Genomic DNA, 27,016 nt, shown 5'->3' with positions numbered 1-27,016 from the left:
CAAAGTGATATATAGCTAGGTTGCACAGTGTGTATTGCACTGGACCTTGAGTAAGGAGGAATTCAAATCCGGCTTCAGATATTTCTAGTTGTGTGACCTTGGGCAAGTCACTTAACCTCCAACTGCCTTGCCAAAAAAAAAAAAAAAAGAAATCTTACACTTCCCTGACTATAGACAAGTCATTTGACCTCAGCCTCAGTTTCCTCATATGCAAAATGGGAATAACAGCACCTACTTCTTAGGGCTGTTCTGATGATTAAAATGGGAGATATTTATAAACCTTTCAATGCTATAAATGCTAGCTATCATTATTATTATTATTATTATTATTAATCTCATTTGAGCCTCATAGCAACCCAGGAGAAAGGCACTACAGGTATTATCTCCATTTTAGAGATAAAGGAAACTGAGAAGGCTCAGAGAGCTTAAATGACTTGTTCATAATCACCCAACTACTAAGTAAAAGGCAAGATGTGAACTAGTGTCTTTCTGACTAATTACCTTATTCCCCTACATCCCAGACACTAGGCTAGGCACTGAGCATACAAAGTCAAAAAAAAAAATGAAAGCTCTCACAGAGCTTACTTTCTGGGGGGATGGGAACAACATGCATACAATTAAGTAAATATAAAATATTTACAAAGCAAATATAATGTGATTTAAGTGAGACAATGACTAAACATTCAGGGAGGGGGTAGTTCAGAAATGACTTCACTAGAAGGTAGCACTTAAGATGAGCCCTAAAGGGAGGTGGAGAAGAAGGAAAGCATTCTGGGCATGGGGGACAGCCGATGCATACAAAGGCAAGGGACAAAATATTGTTATAAGGGTCAGTTTGGCTGGAAATAGCATAGGAAGTAATGTGATAGTATGGAAAGAGAGGTTGGAGCAAGATGTGCTTAAATACCAGATAAAAGAGTGGGTATTTATCCAGGAGACAAGTGAGCCAGAGAAGCTTATTGAGCAGGGTAGTAACTGAAGTCCAGCATTCTACAGAATACACCATTCTACCCTTCTCTTTATTAACCTAGTACAACAGGATTACAGAAGGTAAACTACCTCTATCCTACCACATTTATATATGTGGATCAGGGAATAAGCTGATTAAGCGGGCATCCTTTCAATAACAGGTTATTCAACACAATCTAAGCAAATTTTTTTTTCCTTCAGTCTTCTAGTCTGTTGCTAAAACATTTGGGACTCACTTTCTTTGAAACTGGAAGACAAAAGTATTGATAAAGATTAAGAAGCAAACTAGGCCAAAGCTCACAGATTACACTCAGATTGAAATTCTTCTGAAGCCCCAGCCTAATTAACAGCAGGACTTGAGTGATATACACCCCAGAGTTCATCTAAAGCTTTATGGTCTGCCAAAAGCTGCCTTCTAGCTTTAGCACATTCACTGAAAACTAAAAAAACCAGTACACGCTTAAAAAACAAATTACAAAGTAGCCTTCCCATTAAAAACAGAGACAGTAAAATGGAACAACATATGGAAAGAAAGATTATGGGATTAGTTAATTACATGATATGCCTAAGAATACTACACAGGAACTGATTCTTGGGGGAGGAGGGGAGCCCTACAAACGTCAAATAAAGCAAATGCATTTTCTCCATTAGCAAATTCCCAACATCTGCATTTTACCCTCCAGAAACGGATACAGACTACAGAGACCACAGAGGCTACATTTCCTTAATCTACAATATTCACACTTAAAAAATACTGTCGAGAAACTACATAGAAATAACTTGTTAGCATATAATGATTATTATGCGTATACTTTTAAACTTATTCATAATTTGTTTTCCTTTTATACTTATTCATAATTTGTTTTCCTTTTCCTCTTCTTAGTGTTGTATTTGAGTATTAATGTGGTAACATAAATGTTTGAAAAAATCTCCACTTTTTTCAATTAAAAATGGACTCTGGGTTCAAAGTGATCCTTTTTCCTAGAACTCTGAATCTTGAATAACAAGTGTTACCAACCTTCACCTCATCTTCGAAGCAGTGAGATATACCCCCTGCCTTCCCCCCAACACATACACTACCTACCCCTCGAGCTCTGGACACAGCATTACATGATTACTGAAGTTTGTTGAATCCAAAAATATTTCCACTGCCTGGCCAAAGTAGTGGAAACATTTGTAATTTAAAAGTGGAAAAAAATTGACTTTCAATTAAAAAACCTGTAACTTTTCCATAAAAAAAGAACATCAAAAAGTTTACTAAGTGCATATGTGTGTAAACACAGGTGCCTCCTATGAAAAGTGGCAGACCCACACTATATAACCTTTTGGAAATGGAAACTCCTGCTAATTTAATGAAAATGCCTTTCAAAGCATACATCAAGGACTACCCCTCAAAATAATCCAAGTATGACGGCAATTCCACAAATGAAGTGAAAGCTGCTTTTAAAAAAAAAAAAAGCACACTATGACTACAAGGAAACTTTTAAGTTCAATGGAAACAGATAGCTAACCTGAAAGTAAAATACTACTATATGCAAATTCCACACCTAATCTAACAGATACTTCCCAAGGGCCATTTTTATTTTATAATCTCATAAATATAAACACAAACTATTTTTAATAGGATTAAAAAGATGCAGCCCACATGGCACAGCTAATATGTGCATAAATTAGGTGCAAACACCCCAAGTTAACCAGACTACCCCTTCCCCCACAGTCCAGACTCTTAGAACTCATGTTTGTGCATCCTACTTAACACTCAAGTGATTAAACAAGCTTGGCCTGGACTCCACTTACCATAAGCAAAGTCTAACTTTTGGCCCGTGGAGTTAAAGTTTAACTGCTAGCACTGTAACATTACTAAGCTCACCTTCAGAAATAATAAATCCTTCAGTTGTTTAGGAAAATCCATTAAGTGTCTACACTCCTCCCGCACCCCCCCCCCAATAAATTTATTCCCCAACAAAAAGCCAAGACAGCCTGAAAAAAAAAAAACAACCCATCATCCTGATTTTAACATCCTACTCTTTCCTCTATGTCCTTGTGGTCAAATTACTAAGATATTTAATGAGTTACTACTCATCTTGCTTTTGTCCATCAACACTTATAAACTCCTGGCAATATAGAAGATTGAAAAAAAGATCAAACAAGAGGAATGACTTGTTTGGTCTCACTTACCTTCAGGGAAAGGATTGGGCTGCACCACAAAAAGGAAGGCTCGGACAATTCTAAACAAAATTTCAATTGGCCCAGAATCGACATGCAGGTTGGTCTCATAGTTTCCAGCAGGTAAGTACCCCAGATCCAAAGTTCCAGGAGTTATCTTGTGCAAAGACTGCCCCTCTGAAATAGGACCTCCAAGCAGCACCAGCAACAGCAGTGAGCAGAGGACAAAAGCCATAGTTCAGCAAGATTCAGATACCATGAGGGAAGGTCTTCGGGGGGTTGCTTCTTTTTCTGAGGCTGGGAAACGTTCCCGGCAAGGGCAGAGATGGGTTTCTGTGAAGCAGGCCAGTGACATGGGCAGGTGTGTTCATCAGCCTTCTGTGGTGGCTGCTGCTCCTCCTCCCTAGGATTAAGTGAGCATCTGCTCGGAACTGATGGAGGAGGTCTTTCCCAGGAGTGAGCTGAGACACCAACCCTGGCAAAGATATAAAAAAAAACAAACCAGTTTAACATTCACACCCTCCCCTCTCACAGGCAACTCCAGGAAAAGGTGAGGTTGCAATTAGAAACTCCCACCTAAAGTACGAGAATGCATATCAGACTCCAGTAAGGTAAACATTAAGAACAACAGCTTACATTTCCACAGGCTTTAATGTTGGTCAGGTGATTTACTAAGACCGGGGAGCCTTAAAAATAATTCCTAGAAATAGGTGCCTTTATCAGCACCCTCAGTTTACAGAGGAGTCACTTCAGGGTCACGCAGACCTAGTGTGAGATACAGGAATGGAGCCAAGCTTTCCTGACTCCAAGTCCAGCATGTTATCCATCATAGTACCCCAGGTAACGTCCCGATCTCCCCAGCACCAGAACCTTGGACCTCATCCCTGGGATGTCTGCTCTGAGATAAGCTTTTGCCTCATCTTGCTCAGAACCAGACCTTCATGCCAATTCCCAGGCATCTCCACGTCAAGCTGCACCCTGCCATGGCTTATTAGACTATAGTATAATATAGTATAATATCACATAATATAGTGCAGTATAGTATAATATAGTATAGTACAATATAATGTAATATAGTATAATATAATATAATATAACATAATATATCATATCATATATAATATAACATAATATAATATATAATATGATTAATATAATATATAATATAATTAATATAATATATAATATAACTAATATAATATATCATATGATATGATATAATGTAATGTAATATAATATAACATAGTATAATATAATATAATATAGTATGACATGATATAATATAATATAACATATCATATCATATATAATATAATTAATATAATATATAATATAATATAATTAATATAATATATCATATGATATAATATAATATAATGTAATGTAATGTAATATAACATAATATAACATAATATAATATAATATAATATAATATAATATAATATAATATAAAGTATGATATGATATGATATGATATGATATGATATGATATGATATGATATGATATGAATGAATATAAGCTTTTACAGGGCAGGGACTGGCTTGTATTTGAACCCCCAGCACTCAGCCCAGTACCTCGCACATAGAAAGCACTCAATGAATGTCTGTGCTATCTGTCAAATTCAGGATGCTTTTACATTAGAAATCAAAAGGAGGGGCAGCTAGGTGGTGCAGTGAATAGAGCACTGGCCGTGGAGTCAGGAGGACCTGAGTTCAAATCCGGGCTCAGACAATTGACATTTACTAGCTGCATGACCTTGGGCAAGTCGTTTAACCCCAATTGCCTTCCCCCCCCCCCCAAAAAAAGAAAAGTTTGAGCCATAAAAAGAAGTCAAACAGGACTTTGTAGTGATGCTGAGAGAGTGGGAAGAGGAGGGGCGGGAGGGGGTGAAGACTCAGATCCACCTTCATCTGTAAAACGCTAAGGCTGAACGAGGATGATCTCTAAAGCTCCCTCCAGCTCTACCTCTAACATTGTGCGAGTCTATTCTGGGAAAGTTAAGAAGTCATACAATATGCTCTCGCCATGCCTTTCCTCTAGGGTTCTGAAGGGTGCAGACTCCCTTACTGCAGACAGGTCCACTTGATTTCTCCCAGGGAGTGGGTAAGTACTTCATGTTATTACTTCTCAGTTTCCACATCTCCCTTCTATCTATGTTTTATTTCCTAGGGAACAAGACAGGTTGAATGAGCGGCTGGCTCTCAGGGGTCCAGAAGAGCTTAGGCTGCTCAGGTTTTTGAGGCCCCCATAGCCACTTTTTTAAAGGAAAGAAAATATAGGGCACACAAAAAACTAAGACATAATTAGACTTTATTATTTAGCAAATGCTTTTCTAGTCTTTTTCTACTGAAATGCCCTAATTATTTAAGGGGAAATATGGCATTCATACATTATTGCATTCTAGTCCCTCCATTAATTTGTGGATAAAGGAAATTGAGAACAAGGTCCTCACAAATATTAAGTGGAAGAGCTAGTGTTTCCAAGTTGCTATATTTGAGGATCCCATTGAACTTGAAGGATAGGTTCAACGACTCTCTTGTTTTACGCCTGGCTTCCCCTCCCCACTATCATAGTGGGCCCAGAAGGGGAAGAAGTATGCTCCCTGTTCCTCGGTGTCACTTCCACACTCTCCCCTTGTCACCTTCCTTCAGCAGCCTTTTCCTCTTTTGAGTGTTACTCCATCAAGAGCATCATTATATCCAGGTCCTGGTGGCTCTTCCCTACCAACCTTTAACTCATTCTCCTTTCTCAAGGAATTCAGCACTTGGTTCAATCTTCCTCTCTGCTCTTTTATACTTGGGGACTTCAATTTATATTTTGTGATCTCCTCCAGCATTTCTCCTCCCTAGCTTATCCGCCCCAACTTCCATGAGTTAGACCTTCACTTGGTCACATACAGAGATGCTCATACCTCTGATCTTGTCCTAAATGCTCCCACCTTCACAATCTACAAGGAAGATGTCTTCTTCGACCACAATTTCTTTTTTTTATTAGTTTCTTTTTTTTATGCTCTTTTAGCTACTTTTTTTTTGAGGGGGGAAGGCAGGGCAATTGGGGTTAAGTGACTTGTCCAAGGTCACACAGCTAGTAAGTGTGTCAAGTGTCTGAGGCTGCATTTGAACTCAGGTCCTCCTGACTCTAAGGCTGGTGCTCTACTCACTGTACCACTTAGCTGCCCCATGACCACAACTTCTTACCCTTCCATCTGTCCCTGTGGCTCACTCCTCCTAAACCTATTCTCAGTCCTTACTCCACCTTCCAGTTAGTCCAACCCTGCTCTGATTTCCCAAACCATCACCCCTGCTCCAGCCTCACTTTCCTCCCTTCAAAATACTGACCCTAGTTTAACTTCACACTGTCTTCTCTCTTTAAGGTACTTGCCACCTTGTCCTATTTCTATTCAAACCTTTTCAAACGCCACGTCTGGAATTCTCCCACCTACCATATGCCTCTTCCGCTCCTCTTCCCAGCTTCTAAACACCAATGGAAGAAGCCAGAGAAGAATGCTAACTGGATCCATCCGCCACAAATTTGCTATCTGATCTCACTGGTACACAACAATACTTTTACTCTTCCCTCATTAACTCAGTCACACTAACCTCAATATAAGCTCTAAACCTTTTCTTCCCCTCCCACTCCCAACTCCCAAACACCCAAATCATTCTTTCTCTCATACTTCATTGTAAAAAATGACTTCATGTGTTGAAAGCTCCATTTATTCCCCAATTTTACATTTCAAATCACTTCAATATCACTGCCCCCACCTCTTTCTTCCTTCTTCTTATAGCGGAAGAGGTGGCCAGCCCTTTTCTGTGCCACTACCAGCCCATTTACATGTCCTTTTGATCCCATTCCATCCCATGCTCCCTCGATCATCCCCTCTCTCTAATTTTAATCGCCTCATTACTCATGGAATCCTTATCTACATTCCTTCAAACTGCTCACAAATCTGCCTAGATCTCCGGGGTCTCCATCCTTTCGAAAGACTTTCATTTGAATCCCCTATCCCTTCACTTGTTTGTCTTACATCTCACCTTGGTTGGGGAATACTTCAACTGCGAGATCCTAAGATCTTCCTGGAGGGTTATTCCTCTTCTCTAGGTCCTTTTGACTGGAGGTCAGTGAATCAAGAGACAAGGCTAGAAGATAAAAATTAATTAGCATCAGCTAATGGGCAGTTAACAGGTGGCCAGCAACTCTGCAGAAGAGATACATATTGGGTTTTACACAGGTTTAGGGTCAGATAGGTCTCGAAGTGGGTAAGAGTTTCAGGGCCTGGGGTCAGGAAGACATCTTCCTGAGTTCAAATCTGTGTGATCTTCCAATCTTCAGACACTGTGTGATCCTGGGCAAGTCACTTAACCCTGTTTGCCTCAGTTTCCTCATCTGTAAAATGAGCTGGAAAAGGAAATGACAAACCACTCCAGTGTCTTTGCCAAGAAAACTCCAAATAGGGTCACAAAGAGTTGGGCAAGATGAAATGACACAGCTTTAGGGTGGGGTAGACAGTCAGGCTGCTCAGTGATATTTCTTATTTCAAAGGTAGAGATAGGCAGTCAGGTGATTGTGAGGTTGAGTGGTGGTGGAGAATGCCTTAACTGGAGGAACCTTGGTGTCACCCTTATGGTTCCCCTGTAGTACATGTCATTAGACTATCTTGGGTAAGAGATCTCTAGTTATAATCTTAGACTATCTAAGTGGGACAGGAGTGGAGGCCCCCCTTTTTAAATAGAATCAACATAATATACAGATTCCATTTCTTTGACCTCAAAGTTACTATTTCTGAGGAGATATCCGAAGAGAAGAGAATATAGTTCCCCTAAACTTACAGCATACAGCTATGGTCCAGTTCATCCACACCTTTCTTCCATAACCAAAATTCCAGAAAAAGATGTCTATACTCCCTACTGAGCTTTCTCACCTCCCTCTCACTTCTTGCCTTCTAGCTTCCAAATTCACTCAACTAAAACTATTCTCTCCAAGGTTATCAGTGATCTCTTAATTGCCAGATGATCACTTCTAAGTCCTCATGCTTCCTGACCTTTCAGCAGCACACAATTATTACAGATATCCCCTCCTCCTAGCCAATCTCTTCTTTCTAGGTTTTTCATGACACTCTCCTCCCTCTTTTGGTTCTCCTACCTATCTAGCTTCTCCTAGATCTCTTTTGTTAGATCACCATCCGTAGCTCATCTGTGTGTACTTCTCTTGCCCTCTGCCTCTCACCTCTCTCACTCTCTGCCTCTCTCCCATACCTCTGCTCCTTCTCAGTTATTTCTACAGGTTAAAGTAGCATCTCTGTGCAGTTAACTCTTACTAGATCTCTATAGACACCTCTAGTTTCTCTTCCAAACTCCAGTCCCCCATCATCAACTGCCTAGCTATCTCCAAGTGGATGTCCCAGCTGCACTATTCAACTGAGAATCACAGATCTCAAGCTAAAAGGGGCACAGAGAGGTCTTCTGCTCCAAAAGCTTCATTTTACAGATGAGGAAACTGGAGCCTAGAAAGGGTAAGCCTTTCTCAAAATCACAAAGAGAATAAACACCAGAATGCAGATCCCAATTCCTGAGCCAGGGCTTATTCCATGGTACATCATACCCAGAAAAAGAACTATTATCTTTTCTCCTAAACCCTCCTCTCCTCCTCATTCTGCTCTGTCTTTTGAGGGCACCATCATACCTTCTATCACCCATGTTTACAAGCCAGGAGTCATCCTCACCTCTTCTCCTCCTCACTCTGCTCTGTCTTTTGAGGGCACCATCATACCTTCTGTCACCCACGTTTACAAGCCAGGAATCATCCTCACCTGCTCTCTCTTAACATCGTCGAGTCTTGTAGATACCACCTCTAGCCTCACAACTTTTTAACACAATCTACTCAAGTTCAAGGCCTGATTACCCTTTGCCTAGGCTTATTCTCCAATATCTCCCCGGTCTAGTTTTTCTTCCACAAAGCCGCCAAAGGAATATTCTGAAATCCCAAGTCTGGCCACGCCACTTCCCGGCTCAAGAAAGCCTAGAGGATTCCATTGTTGCCTAACTAGATCTACGGCACAGAAATTCTGTGAGACATCTAGAGACCTTCACAATCTGAGCCCAGGCTACCTCTCCAGGAAGACTGTGCTTTACTTTCCCACACACTCTACATTCCAGTCAAACTGGCTTCCTTGCTAATCCTGGCACCTAACATTATGTCTCCTTCCTCAATCCTTTGCCCAGCTACCGCCCACATCTGGACCAGACATCCAATTCACCTCTGATTAGTGGAATCCCTACTGCCTTTCAAAGTTCAGGGCTGATCCTGACACCCCCAACAGCTGCAAATACCCCACAAAATTACTTTGTATATGTTTGTATTGTCTTTCTGTGTACTTGTCCTCCTCACAACAGGAGGCAAGCTCTTTGAAAATAGGAGCCATTTCCTGTCAGTCTTTGTATCCTTCAGGCCCAGCACATGGTAGGTGATTAATAAATGTGTGATTGGCCCAGGGTGGAATAAGATACTATATGCTTTGCTGTTAGGTAAAGCTTACTTCATTTTCAGCAACTGGCAGAAAATAAAATGAGATTTAGGATGCAAAATATTCCAAGTCACAACCTGCCCAATTAGCAAATCCATGATGTAGAGGGGCAGCCGAAACCAGATACAAGGCCACCACAAGTATAGTGCAACCTGTTCCATTTCAGGAAAGTAAAGTGAACTAGGCTAGTCTCAGGATTATAACCTGTGATTCACTACTAAATTTTATGTTCACAAAGACCTCAGTCTTGGAGGCTTCTTATTATATAATGTTATGTTATGTTATTATATAATGTAATGTTATAACCCCCCACTCAGGGGTTTCCCTAGCGAGTATCAGAATTTGGTTCATGTTTTGAGTCTTCCCAGTGAGAAGAGGACCTTGACCTCCTATGCAAACATCCAGGTTAACAAAACACTGAATATAGGTGAAGTTACATTTAACCCAACGGAAAATTCAAAGGACTTCTCCTCCCCTCTTCTATGAGCCTCCCCATTCTACAGGCACCCATCTTATAGCACTACCTGGGAACAACCCCGCCCCAAAGTCATCCCACTTTACAGCACCACTTGGGGAGCATCCCTCAAAAAGTCATCCTACCTTATAGCACTCCTTTGGAAGCCAGTAAAAATTCAGAAACGATTTGGTTTTGCCACAGAGCCTGACCTGTATGTAAAGCATCTTGTATTCAGAAGTTACCACATGAGTAACTCCAACCTGGCTTTCCAGACTTACTGAGCATTAGTCTTTTTAAATTCGTTTCCAGTGCCATACTGCTACTTGGGAGAGAATTGTTAAAACTGAATTGGCTACATCATGAGCTAAAAAAATATCACCACCATCCAGGGATGGCAATTCTTTCTAAATTTCAGGCATAAGATTCCTGGGCTAAAACCAAACTCAGCCAGTGGAACCAGGTTTCGGTAGCATAAAGATTACAGGCCTTTGAATCCTGTGTGTAGAAGCAAAGAGAAAAGGTGACAACAGTGGCTCCTTGGGGTAGACAGATTTAGAGATGTGGTACCACAGTGGAGGAATTTAAAAAACCATTACTTAGAGCTGGAAGGGACAGTAGGGGCCATCTAATTTGAAACTCCTTTTTACAAATGATAAAATTGAGGCTTAGGTAAAGTCATTGGCCCAAGGCCACAAAATGAAGCTCTAGGCAAGGGTGAGGAACCTGCAGCAGCTAAAGGTTCCCCATCCCTCCTCTAGAGCAAAGACCTGAATCCTGGTTATCCTAGTCAAGTCCAATATTCAATGCCCCTCTAAAGGGAGAAAAGACACAACCAGAAGGGAAAAGAGAATAAGGCTGCTTTGCCATTCTGCCAATGGCTAGCCTGTTTCACATTAATGTTCTTATGTCTTATTTTATCTTCCAAATCAGATTAGGAAGTTCAGTCAGGGCGGGCATGTTAATTCTTTTGGGTAGCCCACAATGGCGTTCTGTGCACAGCTAAGCTTTCAAATTATGGTCTACACTAGATTTAAAGCAGCACTAGGGTTTTAACGACGGCTTTAGAGCAGATATTTTTGTGACTGCTCTCGGCTCTTCCAACAACTCCCTCAGTGACTATCCCACATTATCATGCCTTAGGGCAGGATATCCACATAGAACCATTGAAGTGCTTTATTCGAATGATAATCTTGCTGAGGGTTCTGAATTTCTAGGTTAGGAGGAAAGAGGAAGAGGTATGAACAGAGGGAAGCAGACACATGTACAACAAAATCTCACATAATTTCAGTGCAAAAGAATCCCAGCCACCATCCAGCCTAACTCCTACCCAAAAGGCATTTCCCTCGATAACATACCTGACAAGTGGTAATATAGCCTCAAACTTGAGGGTCTCCCCAATGATGAAACCACTGCCCCAGGAGGCATGACATTCCTCTTTTGGACAGCTTTAGTTGTTCCCAAGGTTTTGGGGACTTCTAACCCATCACTCATGGATCTGCCCTGTGGTGCTCAACAGAATCACTGCTTCCACTTGAGGGTCCTTTCAATAAGGGTTCCTGCTTTCAAACAATCTCTATCTTTGCTACTTGGCCTAATTTCAGTTCTCTCTCTGGCTGGGTTTTCTGGGGGTTAAGTAGAAGACAGACTCTGGAAGGGTTTGGGGGGGGGATGAGTAGAGAATTTGGAAGCTAGAAGGGAAATCAGCTAATTCAACCTCCTTGTTTTATAGATGAAGAAACCAAGTGTTAGGCAGCTTACATTAATTTGTCCAGGGTTGATCCCGCTGGATAGTCCCCAAGTCTGGGCTAGAACTAACTCTAGATGTATGAGTATTACACATAAGGTGGGAGAGATCCTGGATTCAAAGCAAAAACAACTACCTCAAAAAGAACATAAAGTAAGTTCATCTGGGCATCTGAAATTAACACTTCTAAATTCATGGCTCTTTGCACCTAAATGAGGGTGGATTTAAAATCAGAGGGTCTCGGTTCCTAACCTGGCTGAGATAGTTAATACCTTTGTCACCTTAGCAAGTCTTAAACCTTTATTTCTGGGTTATACATTTGCTGGGTTTCAGTTTCTCATCTGAAAAATGAGGGGGAAATAACCTTCCAGCTATAAATCCTAAAATTTCCAGGCCCTTGTCTGCTCTAAATCCAGTGCACTGCTTTCCACTATAGACAGACTTCTCTCTTCTACGTATGCAGAACCACTTACTTAGACTCCAATGAGAGGTGGGGGCATGGGGAGGAGAGAACAGAAGAATCCTAGTAGTCTCTATTTGACACTTTATTGCCTTAAAAAAAATCAATTATCTGCGACTCCCTTAAACGTTCAACTCGGTGGAATGGTCCCAATGGAAAAGATACATGTTGCCTGTGACTCAGATCCCAAACCTCTCCCTATAGCAACCGATGGTCACAAGCGGAGAAAGAGGGCTTTCTCCCCACCCCTTTATCTTTTTAAGTATTCTCTAGGCAGCCAGCAGAACCCACCAGCTCAACACACTGGCTGCCCCCTCCAAACCCCCTCCGTGGCTCCGGTGCACCAAAGCAGAGGAATACAATGGAGTTTCAAAGGAAGCCGAGGGAAGGAGTGGACGGAGAGGCAGCCGGACTCTAGGAATTTACCAGATGAAAGGGAGGGGGACGTTGGGGAAGGGGCGCGTGGGTGTTACCCGGAGTAACTTGACTGTAACTTGCTCAGTAGAGAGCGTAACCCCGAAGCAGCCTCTTCAGGCTGGGGAGGGATAACGGCATCCAGGGCCCCCACAGCCAGGGCTCTACCTTCTGCACAGTCTAGTTGCCCAGGAGCGAGACTGGGCTAAGCCCTGCCCGGACTCGGAGGGTTTCAGGAGGGGGTGGTCAAAGGCGCCTAAACTCCTAGGCTGAAACCAAGCTCCACCTCTCTCCATTTTCTCTCCTTTGTTGTCCGGGGCCAGTGTCTAGGGACTAAGCCCGGGCTGGCTGCGGATCCGTGCCCCAATCCCCTCGCCCCTGAGCCCTTCCCTCAACCCATCCCCACCTCCTACCCGTGGGCAAAGCCGGCGCTTCTGCCACCACCGAATAATCGAAAGCTTCCAGTTTTTCCTTTCCTCTTCCCCGCAGGGTCCTAGTTTAAGAAGGCTCTGTGTGATTTCCCAGGGATAAGGAGGAAGATGCCTTTAGCCAAAATCCCACGGGAGCAAAGAGGTGGGGGCGACGATTGGGGGGGGGGACGACAACGGAGCTCCTGTGACCCCTCTACTGGTTATTTCTGCTTCTCCATTCCTGCAAACTAGGTAATGCATCATCTCCATACCTTCCCAACGGGGGAGCAAAGCGGGAGGGAAGATCAATATAGATTCCTCGGGGAATCCTCGTCCTGAAGGAGATCCCCATCTTCCACCTTAGTAATCAAGCCCATGTCCCGAAACAAGCCCGTCTCCCATTATGCCCCCCACTGCCTCACTCCTAGCTGCCCTCCCTACAACTCTCAGCTTCCCAGAAGGTGAGCCCGAGGTCCCTAAGGACCTCGGATAAAGTCACAACATGGGGGCGGAGGGCGGGATGAGTCTTTCCACTCTATTCTCCCAACACAGACCGCTTTCCCCTCACGTCTCTTCCCCTAAAGCCTGCCCCACTGTAAAGCGAAAACCCCTAATCTGCGCCGCTGGAAAATTACAGCAGTCAAAAGTTCGCTCCCTGTTTGCGCCCCGTGCCCCCGCCTTCTAGCCCCAATTCCCAGCGTCCTCGCCCCGGCCCCAAATCCATCCCCGACCTCGACCTGCCTCCACCTCCAGAGGTCGAATGCCTCTTTTTGCCCGCAGCCCCATTCGCCCCACTGGAGCTCCTGCCATACACCCCTAACACTGGATGCAGGGTTGGTGGGAGGCACTACCCTATTCCCTCCCCACTTCCCCCAGACCATCACTTCCCTTGGCTTCCAAGTGCACGCAGTCTCCCCTAAGTTCCTCTTCTTTCCATAGGTATTTTCCCAGCTACTGGAAAGAGGACCCAAAGGGGAGGGTACTCACCACCCAGCAGCTGCTTGCAGCTGCTTCTCCTCTCTCCCTTCTACTCTCCTTAACACCTAGTTGGAGGGCTGCAGCTGCGGCCAGGGACAAGGCTACGTCGCGGGCTCCCGCTGCCCTCCAGCAGCAGCTGCTGCTGCTACCACTGCAGCCTTCTCCTCCTCTTTTTCCTCTTCCCGGAGAGCGTAGAGTCTCTCTGCCCGCACACAAGCCAGCCTCCCTTACTCGCTCCGTGCTCAGCAATCCTCGAAGCCCCGGCTCATGAATGATTTATGAGTCACGGAACCCAGCCTCCCATTTCAGGGGACCACCAGCTGGGGTTCCGGAGACCCCTCCCCTCCTCTGCCTGCACTCCCACGCCGCCCCCGCCTCCAACCGCGTACCAGCCTGTGCAGGGTGCACGGAACCCGGCTCAGACTCCCGAAGGAGAGAGGGAGGGGGCTTTTCTACTTTAGGAGGTTCGTACTTAGCGTAGGACAGCGGCTTGGCCTAAGTCACCGCCCTCCCCCTCCCCCCTACCCCCAACCGGGAGGTAAGGAGGCCGCATAGCTTTGCAGCCAACCTCGCTTGGAATATCCGAGAAACTGGGGGACCTGTTGCGCTCTCAAAGTGGTGCTTAAGTCCTAGTGATTGGACTGGGGGTGGAGGGGGTGTATCAAGTGCTGCAGAATTTTGAATTTATAAGAAAATGTGTTCTTCACCTTCCCTTCCTCCTCCCCTCCCCCAGATTCTTGCACTTGTAAAGACCTCCGGTTGAGAGCTAGGTTGGGAAAAGTAGAAAATGTGCTCCTCCAGAGGGGTTCTGTACGGTGGTGCCTTTTATTTTAAATCTATTACGGAATGTGCAGCCGTAAACTAGGTTGGCCTCAGGCACTCAGGAGACCGGACTGTTCTAGTCCCAGTTTGCAGTAGTGCCCTGGGGCTTACCAAGAACTATAAAAAAAAGAAATCTCATTAGGCAGGTTCTGGGTCTTTACCGTCCATCTCCGAGTTTCTCCTGTTTCTCACACATATTTCGAGGCAGGGGCAGGACCTTGTAAAGGACAAAAAAGCAGTTTGCTTGTGAGCCCAAAGTATTGGAAGCCTTAATAATTTACCCAGCCCAGGATTCCAGCCTATGTCCTCCAACCTGAGATCTCATTGTCTTTGCAGTCCCTGCACCTTGGCTCTCTCATTGGCAAGTGCTACACATTTATCTCCTTGGATGACCTTTATAGAAGCGAAGGGGTCGCTTCTGGGTAACTTTTAGGCGTTTTTGAAAATGTGGCCCACTTCCCTGAAATCGTAGTTGATAACCGCCATATCTGCTACCAAAGTGAGGTGGGTAACTGCTGCAGGAGAGGGTTCAGTTTCTCATGCAGCATCTTGGCTTTCTCCCCGTTCCTTTGTAACCACATTCAACAATCCACATTTATTAGTGCCCAGAGCTTGACACTGGGGTATATATAAGGACAAAATAAGAAGCAGCCCCAGGCTTCAAGAAGTTAACTTTCAACTTGGATAATACAATATTTAGTAGATAAGCAATTACTAATTAATTTGATAGGGTTGGAAGCCTGGGTAGAGGAGGGAAAACATCCTGGTAGATGATTTATGCCTTGAGGGAACTATTTTACTCTTCCTCCTTCCCACCCAATCACACATCTCAAACACAGCCAGTACAATCCACCTTTTGGACAAATACATAAAGTTTAATTAAATGTTGATAGAGATCAGGACCATGATATTAGGAGCTTACTGGAAATGGGGCTGTGCCTAATAGTATCTGAGATTGCAAAAGATAGTGTCTAGACCTAGTTCTATGAAATGTGGCAAGGAAGCTGCTTTGCAAACCTTAAAGCGCAATTCCATGTTGTAAGAAATGGGAGGAGGAGTTTTGTTTCCACAGAACTAAAGGTGTACTTCCCCCACCTCCCTCACTCCCCAAGCTTTAGCAGAAACCAGGCCTCAGGGTCGGTCAGGTGAGAGGTCAGAGGCTTGTACGCATGCACATGCTTTTTGAGAAGGCAGTCGGGAATTCGAGAAGCCAAACGCCTTGAACCAGTTCAAGCTTATCTAGGGTCTGGTCTTGGTCAAGAATCTAGGCCTACCACTTGGCCTTCCCCTGGGAGTCCTGTGGTCTGCACAGCCTTCCTTAGGGATTGTCACAGGGTTCTTCCTCAGGACTGTGGCCCTGCCTAGGAAGTCCAGTGATCCCCAAAACCGCATTTTCTCACAATGTGATTTATTATTATTATTAACCACTCAATAGAGGCAGCCTGGCTTGGTGTCATTGGTATAGGAGACCTGAGTTCAAGTTATACATCTGACATGTACCAGCTGAGTTATACAAGTCACCCAACCTCAGGGGCTCTCTAAAAGTATAGGTTACAAAAGAATTCTAAGTGGGAGTTTTCACCCTGGAAGCTCCCTAAACTGATTTGAGTTCTGGACCAAAAACAAACAAAATGAAAATATAAACAAATCGGGCCAGGAGAAAACGACCCTGGCTAACTGGGGAGTTGTTGTACAGTCACCTCTGACTCTTCCTGATGCTGTTTGAAGTTTTCTCGGCAAAGATACTGGAGTGGTTTGTCATTTCCTTCTCCAGCTCCTTTTATAGATGAGGAAACCGAGGCAAACAGGGTTGAGTGACTTGCTTGGGGCCACACAGCTAGTAAGCCTCTGCTTCTTCCTGACTCCAGGCAAGGCACTCAGTTCCCTGCCTAGCTGGGTAGGTGATGGGGATGGGACAAGGACACTTAAAAGCTACAGAAACTTTCGCATACAACCCAGTGCCTGAACTCAGATCTCTGGCAATTGCCTAAGGCACCGGGCCCTTCCCAGTCACTAATCCTTTTAACTGCCCTTTCATTGCAGCCCTCCTCAGCTGCACCCGGCCCCATCCAGGCTACTTGCCACTCCTTCATCCCCTCCAGATCTTCCAACAGTCTGCATAGAAGCGTCCAGTCCGCCCCCATTAAATTGCTCGGGTTGTTAAAATCTCACCAGCTTCTACTGACAACACAATAATCCTTGTCTGACTGAAAGAAGGCTCGAGTGGTCGAATTCTTTCAAGGCAGACCTGCGCCCTTGGCCCTTCCGTTTTGGAGTTCACAATGCCCTGAGACCACAACAATGGTATTAATGCTGCAGGAGCAATACAACTAAGTCCTTCTAGGTCCCGATACTATTCCAAAAGTTTTTCCACAACACAGTGTAGTAGAAAAACTTCAGCACTGATTGGCTGGAGGAACAGGCTTCTGCAACTGACTACCTGTGTGATCCTGGGCAAGGCACTAAGCTCTCTGCAGCTACTCATCTTTGAAAAGAGGGTGTTAGGCCAGAGAGCCTGAGATCCCCCTCTAGTCTAAATCTAAGATCCCATGAACCAAACCAATTTTAGTTACCTAAAGCGACCCCTCTCCTGAAGTCTTCTCTTTACAATGCTTCAGCTTGGCCTGGTATATTAGCAAGCACCCTAGCACACCCAGGATAGCCTGCTAGCACGGGTTTTTTGATCTGCTTTTATAAAGGAAAGACAGCTTCAAAGGGGTTAACGATGAAACAACGCAGACTTTATTCTATCTAACCTTCTTACCAGGGTTGATGAGCACCAACTCCTACAGCATTCCCTAATCAAGCTTCTCACAGGGGCTGGGGGGGGGGGCAGGGCGCAACTCCCCCTACTTCTCCATGGGGATTGAGACAGGCACAACTTGTGCATTCCTCTAAATCCTCCCCAAGCCTCAATGGGAGCCAGGTGAGGCAAACATAGATTCCCCCCCAAGCCTTGAGGGTGGCTGATCAAGGCACACACAGCATCCTGGCTTGTGCGTTTCAGCCCTAAAAGTTCCCCACTTGTTGACCAATGCCCACCTACTTCATACTTACACTCCGCTCCTCCAGGGTCCTGACCTTTACAATCTAAACAGGCAACACCTGGCCGCAACAATCTACACAGGTCATGGCGGAGATGTTTTGAACCATAGAACTCATATCTAACACCTGGGAACAAGAGATTATTATAGCCATGGATCCTGGAAAACCAAACTTAACTTACACTTACACCTGGCCACATAGAGTTTTGGAAGTCTATGCCAAAAGATAGGTGGCAATCTGTAACAGTAGAGAAAGCACCCACAGTAATGACTCCATGCCTCCTAAAACTCTTATCTGATTTGTCCATGGCTTCAAAGATGTAGTCTAAGGCTATGTTATCATTTTCCACCAAAGCAAATCATTAGAGTAAAATATTAGGTCACTATTTCAGTTCTACTTAAAGTCTACGTAGGAACTTAAGTGGAGGTTCTTCATTTTTATTTGTGGCAAAATTCAACAAACATTTATTAAGTACCTACTATGAGCAAGGCAGAGAGGAACTATAACATGATGGATAGACAGCTGGCCTTAAAGCTAAAGTTCCCTCTCTAACATCTACTGACTGTAACGCTGAGCAAGTAACTTAATCCCTCGGACTACAAGTTATAGATCTACATTGGAGAGTGAATAAATCAATAGTAAATAAGCATTTATATAGCACTTACTATATGCCAGGAACTGTGCTAAATGCTTTACAGATATTATCTCATTTGATTGGTAGAGGGAATTTCCTCCCTGGGAGGTCTTAACATCAATTATGTAACAAATATAGACTAAAAAAATTTTTTTTAAATTTATTCAGTGTTGGACACTGGGGATACAAAGACCACTGTGAAACCATCCTTGACCTCAAGAAGCTGACCTTCTACATAGAAGATCAAATATGTATGCGAATACATCAGAACTAACTAGTAGTAGGAGAGAGAGAGAGAGAGAGAGAGAGAGAGAGAGAGAGAGAGAGAGAGAGAGAGAGAGAGAGAGATAATAACTGAGGGAGTCAGGAAAAACCTCAGGTAGGAGATGGTACTTGAGCTTGGCTTAGAAAGGTATACCTTCCTGATTAGAGAGACCACTCATCGAGAAGCAAAGAGGCAGGAGATGTATTGTTATGCATGGGGAAGTTTTAGCAGGTCAGTAAGACTTGAAACAAGTATGCATCAAAGGGAATGATATGAAACAAGACAGAAAGGTAGGTGGGAACTGTATTGTACAATGCTTTAAATAAACTGAGGATTTTGTAATAATAATAACTAGAATTTACATATTACTTATTCTATGCTAAAAACTTTATTCTTCCTTTTGCTCTCCCTTCTAGTTACAAACCCTCAGAACCCCAAAACAACTGTTTTTCTTATTTAAACTCTTAATACCCTTCAAAGACATTAAGATTCTAAAGGGACACTTGTTTCTTTACTCCCTAATTTAAATGTTAGCACTACATCATGTTACAGATTTTTTTATATGCAGCTTTAAAAAGCCCATTGTGTTTAACTGGAGCTACTTGACTAGCATTTAAACCTCTATCATTCCGGCTTTCACCGAATGGCCAATAATAGGCCCAGCCAAGCCTCTGGGGTTTGTTGTTTATATTTTGATTGCTTAGCATAAATAGCAATTGTTTTCTCCTCTGGCCAGACTCTGAGGGTCTTCCCCTCCCATAATTTGGGATGGTAAATTGGGCCATCTTTGGTGGCCATTCTTACTTAGCCCTTAGTCATTGAATGGGTGTGGCTTCAGACAAACTCAGACCTCGGAAAGACTTTAATTTAGAAAGGCCTCCCCACCAACTGCATCCAGGACCACGTGCAGTCTTCTTGACCTTTGTCTTGCCAGGGGACTTTGATTACTCATGATGTCATTGGTCATCTTCAAGAATGAACAACAAAATAACACATGGTCAAATGTCATGGAAATCATTACATTTGCCTTTCTTAAACCAAAATTTGAATACTAAGCATCCACCAATCAGTCAGTAAACATTTTTAAGCAGTTATTATGTTCCAGACACTGTGCTAAGCTGGGGATACAAAAAAAGACAAAGGACAGTTTCTACCCTAAAAAAGCTCACAATATAGTGGGAGGAAACGATGTGCAAAAACCTATGTACAAACACGTTATGTTGTGGATCAATTGGAGATGATTAATAAAGAGAAGACATTAAAATTAAAAGGGACTGGAAAGGCTTCCTTTAGAAGGTGGGCTCCTAGCTGGAACTTGAAGGAACCCAGCCTATGAAAACGCCCAGTGTTGGGAGATGGAATATTTTGCTCACAAAATAAAAAGGAGGCCAGTGTCACTGGATCGAAGCATAGGGGGACTTTAAGCAAACTAGAAAGGTGGGGGAAATTAGGTTACGAAGGTTTTTGAGAGCCAGAAGATTTTGTGTTTGATTGCACAATTTCAGAGTTTGACAGGGCTATTACCCAAAGAATAGCTAAAAAAGGGTGACTTCTATAATTACCTAACAAGTAATCATCCAGCCTTTGTTTGAAGACTTCCAGTGAAAGGAAAGCCTCTGCCTAATGAGACAGCCCTTTCCACTTTGGGAACATCTATCTGTTAGGAAATTTGTCCTACAGGAGAGCTAGATCTGCCTCATCAATTTCTTTCCATTGCTACTGATTCTTTGTCATGGAGTCAAGCAGAAAAAAATCTTATCCCTCTTCATATGATGGCACTTCAAGTACTTGAACATATCTACCAATTCTGAGTTATCACACATACCCTAAGCCTTCTCTTCTCCATAATGAACATCCCTAGTTTCTTCAACAGGCAGCCAGGTAACTCAGTGGATGGAATACTAGACCTGGAGTTGGGAAGACCTACATTCAAATCTAGCCTCAGACACAGTAGCTGCATGACCATGTACAAGTCGTTTGACTTCTATCTGCCTTAATTTCCCCTTTATAAAATGGGAATAATAAAAATAGCAGCTGACTTCCAGAGTTGTTGTGAGCACAAAATGAAGTAATATTTGCCAAGTGCTTTGCAAACCTTAAGGCACCATAAAAATGCTAGCTATTACCAGTATTATATTCAACAGTTCTTGTTATGAAATGGATTGTTTGTTGTTCCTCCTTTATTCTCAAAGGGGACCAAAGACATGAAAAGCATGATGTCTTGTCTTATAAATGAATTGGATTTGAGTGAAATAGATTTGAGACCCTCTTTGACATCCTGGTTACCTTCTTCTTGATACACTCCATTAAACAAAATGGCATGAGTACAGAAAGGAAGAGTTGTGAGAAATCGATTTTTGTTAACAAAAGGCATAGTTTCCGTAAAATATTTCTTTTAACCAAAAAGATATATTTGGACAAAGATCACTAAGGCATATCATATACTACAGGACAACCATGTCAGATAAAGACCAGTTAAAGCAACAAAGCGTGTGTATTTAACCTGGAAAAAATTCAGGTAGAAGATGCAAAGAGTCAAATTTAGAAAAATTTCTCAGCAATTGTTATTCAATCATATGTGATTCTTTGTGACCTCATTTGGGGTTTTCTTGGCAAAGATACCAGAGTAGCCTGCCAGTTCATTCTCCAGCTCATTTTACAAACGAGGAAATTGAGGCAAGCAGGATTAAGTGACTTACCTTAAGGATCACACAGTGAGTGTCTGAGGTTGGATTTGAATTCTGGTCTTCTTGACTTGAGGCCCAGTGCTCAGCCATCTAGCTGCTTCTTCCTAGCAATCAGACCTATCCAAAAATGTAACAGGGCTGCCTCTGGAGGTTTCCTTTCTTTAGAAATTTTCAAGTAGCTACTAGATTATTATCTGTTGAACAAGATATTTGGGGGGTTCCTTTTTTGGGTACAAGTTGGATTAGATGCCTTTTGAGGTCCCTCAAGTCTATTATTTTTTAATTTTGTGGTAATGCTTTCCTACTCTTATGGCCAAAATGTCAGCTGGACATAGCCCATTTGTCTCAAAAACATCCAAGCACCAAAAAAAAACAAACCAAAACAAAAATCTTTAAGCATGTCTTCCCTATTTGCAAATAGCAAAATTGGCTTTTAATATGGTGGGGGTGGGTGGGTGGAGATGTTCCATGAAAACCAGGCCACAGTAGGTGCAAGTGCTGGTGGCTTCTCTTGTAAATGTCACATCTCAATTTCCTGTTAATCTTGTTTTTCTTTCTCTGCCCATAGGCTTTATTGACAAGAGTAATATTTCTGTAATTCAATAGCCAGATAACAAAGTAATAATTCTTTCATGTATTAAGAGCTTCAGGTAATGCTTATAGGTAGTGCATTTATGCATGGTAGATTTGATGAAGAGAAAAAGAAGAAAATCCAAACCCATGTCACATTTTTTTTAATAGCATGAGTGAAAGGCAAAATCCGAAAGGCAAAGGAAATCACTTTCAACTTTATTCTCTCATATGGAAATTGGAGTTCAGTGTAAAATTCAGTTATATTTTCAGGTGTCAACTGTACCAATGCTATTTTTCAACCTTACCCACTTTTCTCTATTTCTTAGAATCCCTAGCTTGCTTAAAAGGTAAGCTCAAATGCCACCTCAAACACAAAGTTTGGCCTAATCTCTCCAATTGCTAACTCCTTCCCCTCAAAGATTGCTTTGTCTATTTTCCCATTTACTTATATGAGTACCTGTTGTTTCCCTACCCCATCCTTAATAGAACGTCAGCTAGAGGTATGCTCTTTAAAGACAAGGAGTATTTTCATTTTTGTCTTTGTATCTTGTGATTTCATTAGCATAGGGAATTCCTGATGTGAAAATTCCCTCTACCAAGGAAGATCTGCAACTACTCTGCTTGGTGATCTGGGAGAGTCATCTGAGGCACTGAGAGGTTAAATAACTTGGACACAGGTCACACAGTATATGGCTAAAGAAGGTCTTAAACCCAATAAATTCTATTTATGAATAGGGTTTTAAATAAATATGAAGTCTTCTCCTGCTCAGGTGTGTACTACTGTAATATTGGTAGTGTGGGGGCAGAGAGAAGAAAAGGTCTTAGTGGTTCTGCAGGGAATAAACTTAAGGCTAAAAAGTTCTAATTTGAGTTGTCTAATGCAACCTTTTAAGAAAAAGTCCTTTAAACAAAATGTTCTGTGAAACTGAATTGAATGTTGGGATACGAGTATTTGGTAAATACATGAGTACTTAGTTAAATAACGTCGAGAAACTGGGACCTTAGCATCTGGTCCATTCTCCTCACTTTACATGCAGTATTCCTTCGGGACTTTCCCTACTCCCACTTGAGATGACAGGTCTGGATCTGCAAAGAGTGACTTACTACTCCTCCCCTTCGGGTTCTAAGGGTAAACTTGAGTGGCTGGAGTTTTCTAGTACTATTTGTTGATGAGCCCCCATCTGATGACCTTCAGTTAGCCAGTGATTATCAATTAGCCAGCCAGAATTAATTAGCTTTACAAAGATATTTTTACTGATGTGTCATATTAAGAATAGCTGGCATCAAACATTTCTCACAAACTGAAATATGGTCATACATATTTCTGTAATTCAATAGCCAGAGAGCAAATTAATGATTTTTTTCATATATTTAGAGCTTTGGGGAATGCTTATAGGTAGTACACTTATACATAGTAGATTTGGTGAAGAGAGACAAAGAAAATCCAAACCCATATCACAAGGTCCAAGAGGACAGTAAGCTCAAACTTAGTATATGTGACTGAAGGGTGACTCATTTATCCTAGTTACTGGAAATTCTTTTGTTCCCTCATAGAATCCTCATGAAGTACCAAGTAAATACTAGATGACTATCTGTTGAACAAGTTATATTGGGGATTCCTCTTTTGGGTACAAGTTGGACTAGATGTCTTTTGAGGTGGTAATGCTTTCCTACTCTTAAGACCAAAGTGTTGTCATCTGGACATAGCACATTTGTCTCAAAATCATGTGGCAGCAGTTCTCAATTGACTCGAAGAGATAGTGCCTTTATAGAGTCTCATAGTTGCCTTTCTTCACTGTGACTAGTGTTTCCATGGTGTGGCTCTAAGTTCTTGATTCAAATAATGCCATTGGCCACTGTTGCTCCAGGCGACACTCCTGATGCTCATGGGATGCACTCCTGAGGCTAATGGGAAGTCCAAACATTCTGACCTTTCAAGGTTTTCTGGTCAAGGGTAGAGGTTAAAAAAAAAAAGCGAAAACTCATTTTGCCTTGCTTCCTAAGGGCAATTCTTTTAACAACCACCAGACTATTGTTGGAATGTTCCTTTTGGAAATCTGCTACTGTATTATATGAATGTCCAGATATATATGTATCTGATTCTTTCAACCAATCAGTGCATTTCTTGTGTGGCATCATCTGATTTTTTCCAATGATCAAAGTATTTCACCCTTCCCAAATTGACTTCTCATCTAGTTTACACCTTTAATCAATCTTTGGTTGATCAATTAATAATTTAATGTAGAAATACGGGTCCTCTGCACATAAGGAAAAAAATCACACAGGGTTGTTACGAGGGTTGAATGAGATAATATGCATCAAGTGCATAGCATTGTGCCTGCCACATGGTAGGAATAGTATAACGTTAACTATTATTGGTAATATTAATAGCAGTAAGACCACTTCTGGTAAGAGGTTGAGGGCTTCAGGCCTCAATGCAGCCACCAATGAAATAAAATTGAGAAGCAGAAGAAAAAGACAAGGAGAGCTTGATATTGACACGTCTTATGGAGTCTAGAGGATACCGTCACTGTATCCTCCAACTATAATCCAATTCTGTTCACATAGTAAGAGTTTAATAAGTGTTTGTTGAATTGAACTGAGGAAGGAGACAGCAGATATCTAAGCCCTGATGCAGAAAGTCCTAAATGTATTCATTCACTTAAAAAATAGTACTCAGCTCCTATTATGTAGAGATACAAAATTTAGATAGGAAATGTTGCCTCCCTGAAGGTAGCTTAAATTGAAAATCTGATTTATTGAAAATTTGACAGTGTCATAACTGCCAGAGGTGGTGAAGGAGAGAAATCTCCTTCCTCCATTATTGGAAGTCTGAGGAAGAGCTGGTGTTGACTGTGTCCCAACAGCAAAGAAGCCAGAAGCTATCTCTCCCTGATCCTTGTAGCCCATGGAGTAGGGAGCTTTTCTTGTCCCAGTTGCCAATGATCTTTGACACAGCCTCCTGTCACCAGGCTATAACGGGATCGACCAGGAGCCACTAGTCCTGACGGTCCTTTAGCAGGGGGCCAGAGAATGTGGCTCACTGGAAGAGGCCAAGGCTCAGATCCGTGGCCATGCATGTTCCATGACTCTCATTACCTAAGACCAGATTCCTAATGTGTATTGTCCTCACTCCTTTCCATTCTTCTCTTCCAGATTTCTTGAAGATATCTTAGCTTCCTACAAGGTACAATTCATGTGCTGTCTCCTATAGGCAGCCTTTCCTGGGCCTCTTTGTTGCAAATGCTCGTTCCTTCCTCCTCAAATTAATGTGTATATATTTAACTGCTTGAATGTTGTATCTTTCCCCTCAATGCGCAGTAGAATATGAACTTGTTGAGGGCAGGGACTGTTTTGTTTTCTTCTCTATATCTCTAGCTCCCAGCACTATGCCTTACTTACTAAATTCCTGTTGGATTGGATTAAGGTCAGGGTCTTTATTATATTCAGCTTTTGAATCCCCAGACCTAGCATGGTGTCTCGCACATAGTAAACACTTAGTAAAATATATATATATATTTTTTGAATTCATAGCATCATAGATTGAGTGCTAAAAAGGACCTTAGAGGCCATCAAGCCCATTACCCTAATTTTACAGATGAGGAAACTGAGGTCTGGAGAGTTTAAGTGATTTTCACAGCTAGCAATTATCAAAGGGAGGATTTGGACCCCAATTCTTGCTGACTTGAAATCCAGAATTCTATCTATTCCACCACAATGCCTCACTGTCAGCTTTCATTGCCAGATTTTTCCCTTATTTATTTTTCTACTATTTCAAATGATGCATTTCTTTTTTTTTCAAAATCCTCTTTTATGTTTTTCCTTTCAAGTCTTTTTAGATCACGTTAAATCTCCCATTAGATGTTCTAAGAGTTACTTTTACATATAAATGGATTTTAAATGAATGTTTGTGTGTGTGTGTGTGTGTGTGTGTGTGTGTGTGTGTGTTTCCTTGAGTTGTGCTGTGCGTGTTTTCCCCTTGACAGGACACTTGCTTGTCCTTGGTAGAGCAGCATCAGGAAAGTGTGCAGTTCTGTATTTTGTCTCCTATATTTTTGTCTCCTGTGTTCTTGATGGGCCATATAGGCTTCTCTTGCTTTGTTCCTATTTTTGCAAGGCAGCTGGCTGCCAAGCTCGCTAACTCCTTCTTGTGACTTTGCTCATGTTGGTCCCCATGCCTAGAATTCCTTCCTTAGCCCCCATTTCCAGGTCAACATCCCACTCAACCTTCAAAGGCCACCTCCACCATAGCCTAGTGTCCCTATCCTCTCAGCTGCCCCTCACCTAACCTCATTGCACTTTGGGCTCCTCTTATGGGATTATTCTATTTTATTTATATACCTTTAGTGCCTTCCCTCTGAGATTACCTGCCATTTACAATGCATATTATCTTGAATGTGCATAAGTCTCTTTATGTTGTTGTCTCTCCTATGCTTATATTGTCTCTCCCAAATGCTGTCCAAATGCTTATTCATCTTCCCTTTCTCGTTAGAATCTGAGCTCCTTGAGGGTCAAAACTTTGTTTTTGCCACTCGTTTTACCCTCAGTCTTAGGACAGCACCTGGCACATAAGTAAATGCTCTATAAATGCCCGTGGCCTTACTATGTGTCTCATCTCCCCAAATAGATCTGAAGCATGTGGGTTCTAGTGGCAGAACAGGACCTAGTACTCAAGTTCCTGACTCTTCAGCCCGAGGGTTTTTCCTCCTAAAATTCATATACCACTTCATAGATCTACAAAACCATTTTCTGTCATTGTGATATAGAACTGACCCCATCAAAGCATATACCAATGAAGGAGAAGCTCTTGTAGGTCATCTCATGCTAGAAAGTCTTTGAATGTGGTACCACAATGAACTGTGTGTGTA

General features: G+C 42.5%; 1 protein-coding gene across 1 annotated transcript in view; it reads right to left on the bottom strand.

Moving 5' to 3' along the window:
- Positions 1-3,511, bottom strand: part of PROM1 (prominin 1) — a 159,242-nt gene extending 155,731 nt beyond the window's left edge. Inside the window, exon 1 of the mRNA XM_036763550.1 lies at positions 3,148-3,511. Coding sequence (XP_036619445.1) covers positions 3,148-3,370 — 223 coding nt within the window. The 5' untranslated portion in view covers positions 3,371-3,511. The remainder of the gene's footprint in view (positions 1-3,147) is intronic.
- Positions 3,512-27,016: the final 23,505 nt, after the last annotated feature.

The sequence above is a fragment of the Trichosurus vulpecula genome, chromosome 6 (assembly GCF_011100635.1).
Source record: "Trichosurus vulpecula isolate mTriVul1 chromosome 6, mTriVul1.pri, whole genome shotgun sequence".
NCBI lineage: Eukaryota > Metazoa > Chordata > Mammalia > Diprotodontia > Phalangeridae > Trichosurus > Trichosurus vulpecula.
This window is presented reverse-complemented; position numbering and strand designations above follow the sequence as displayed.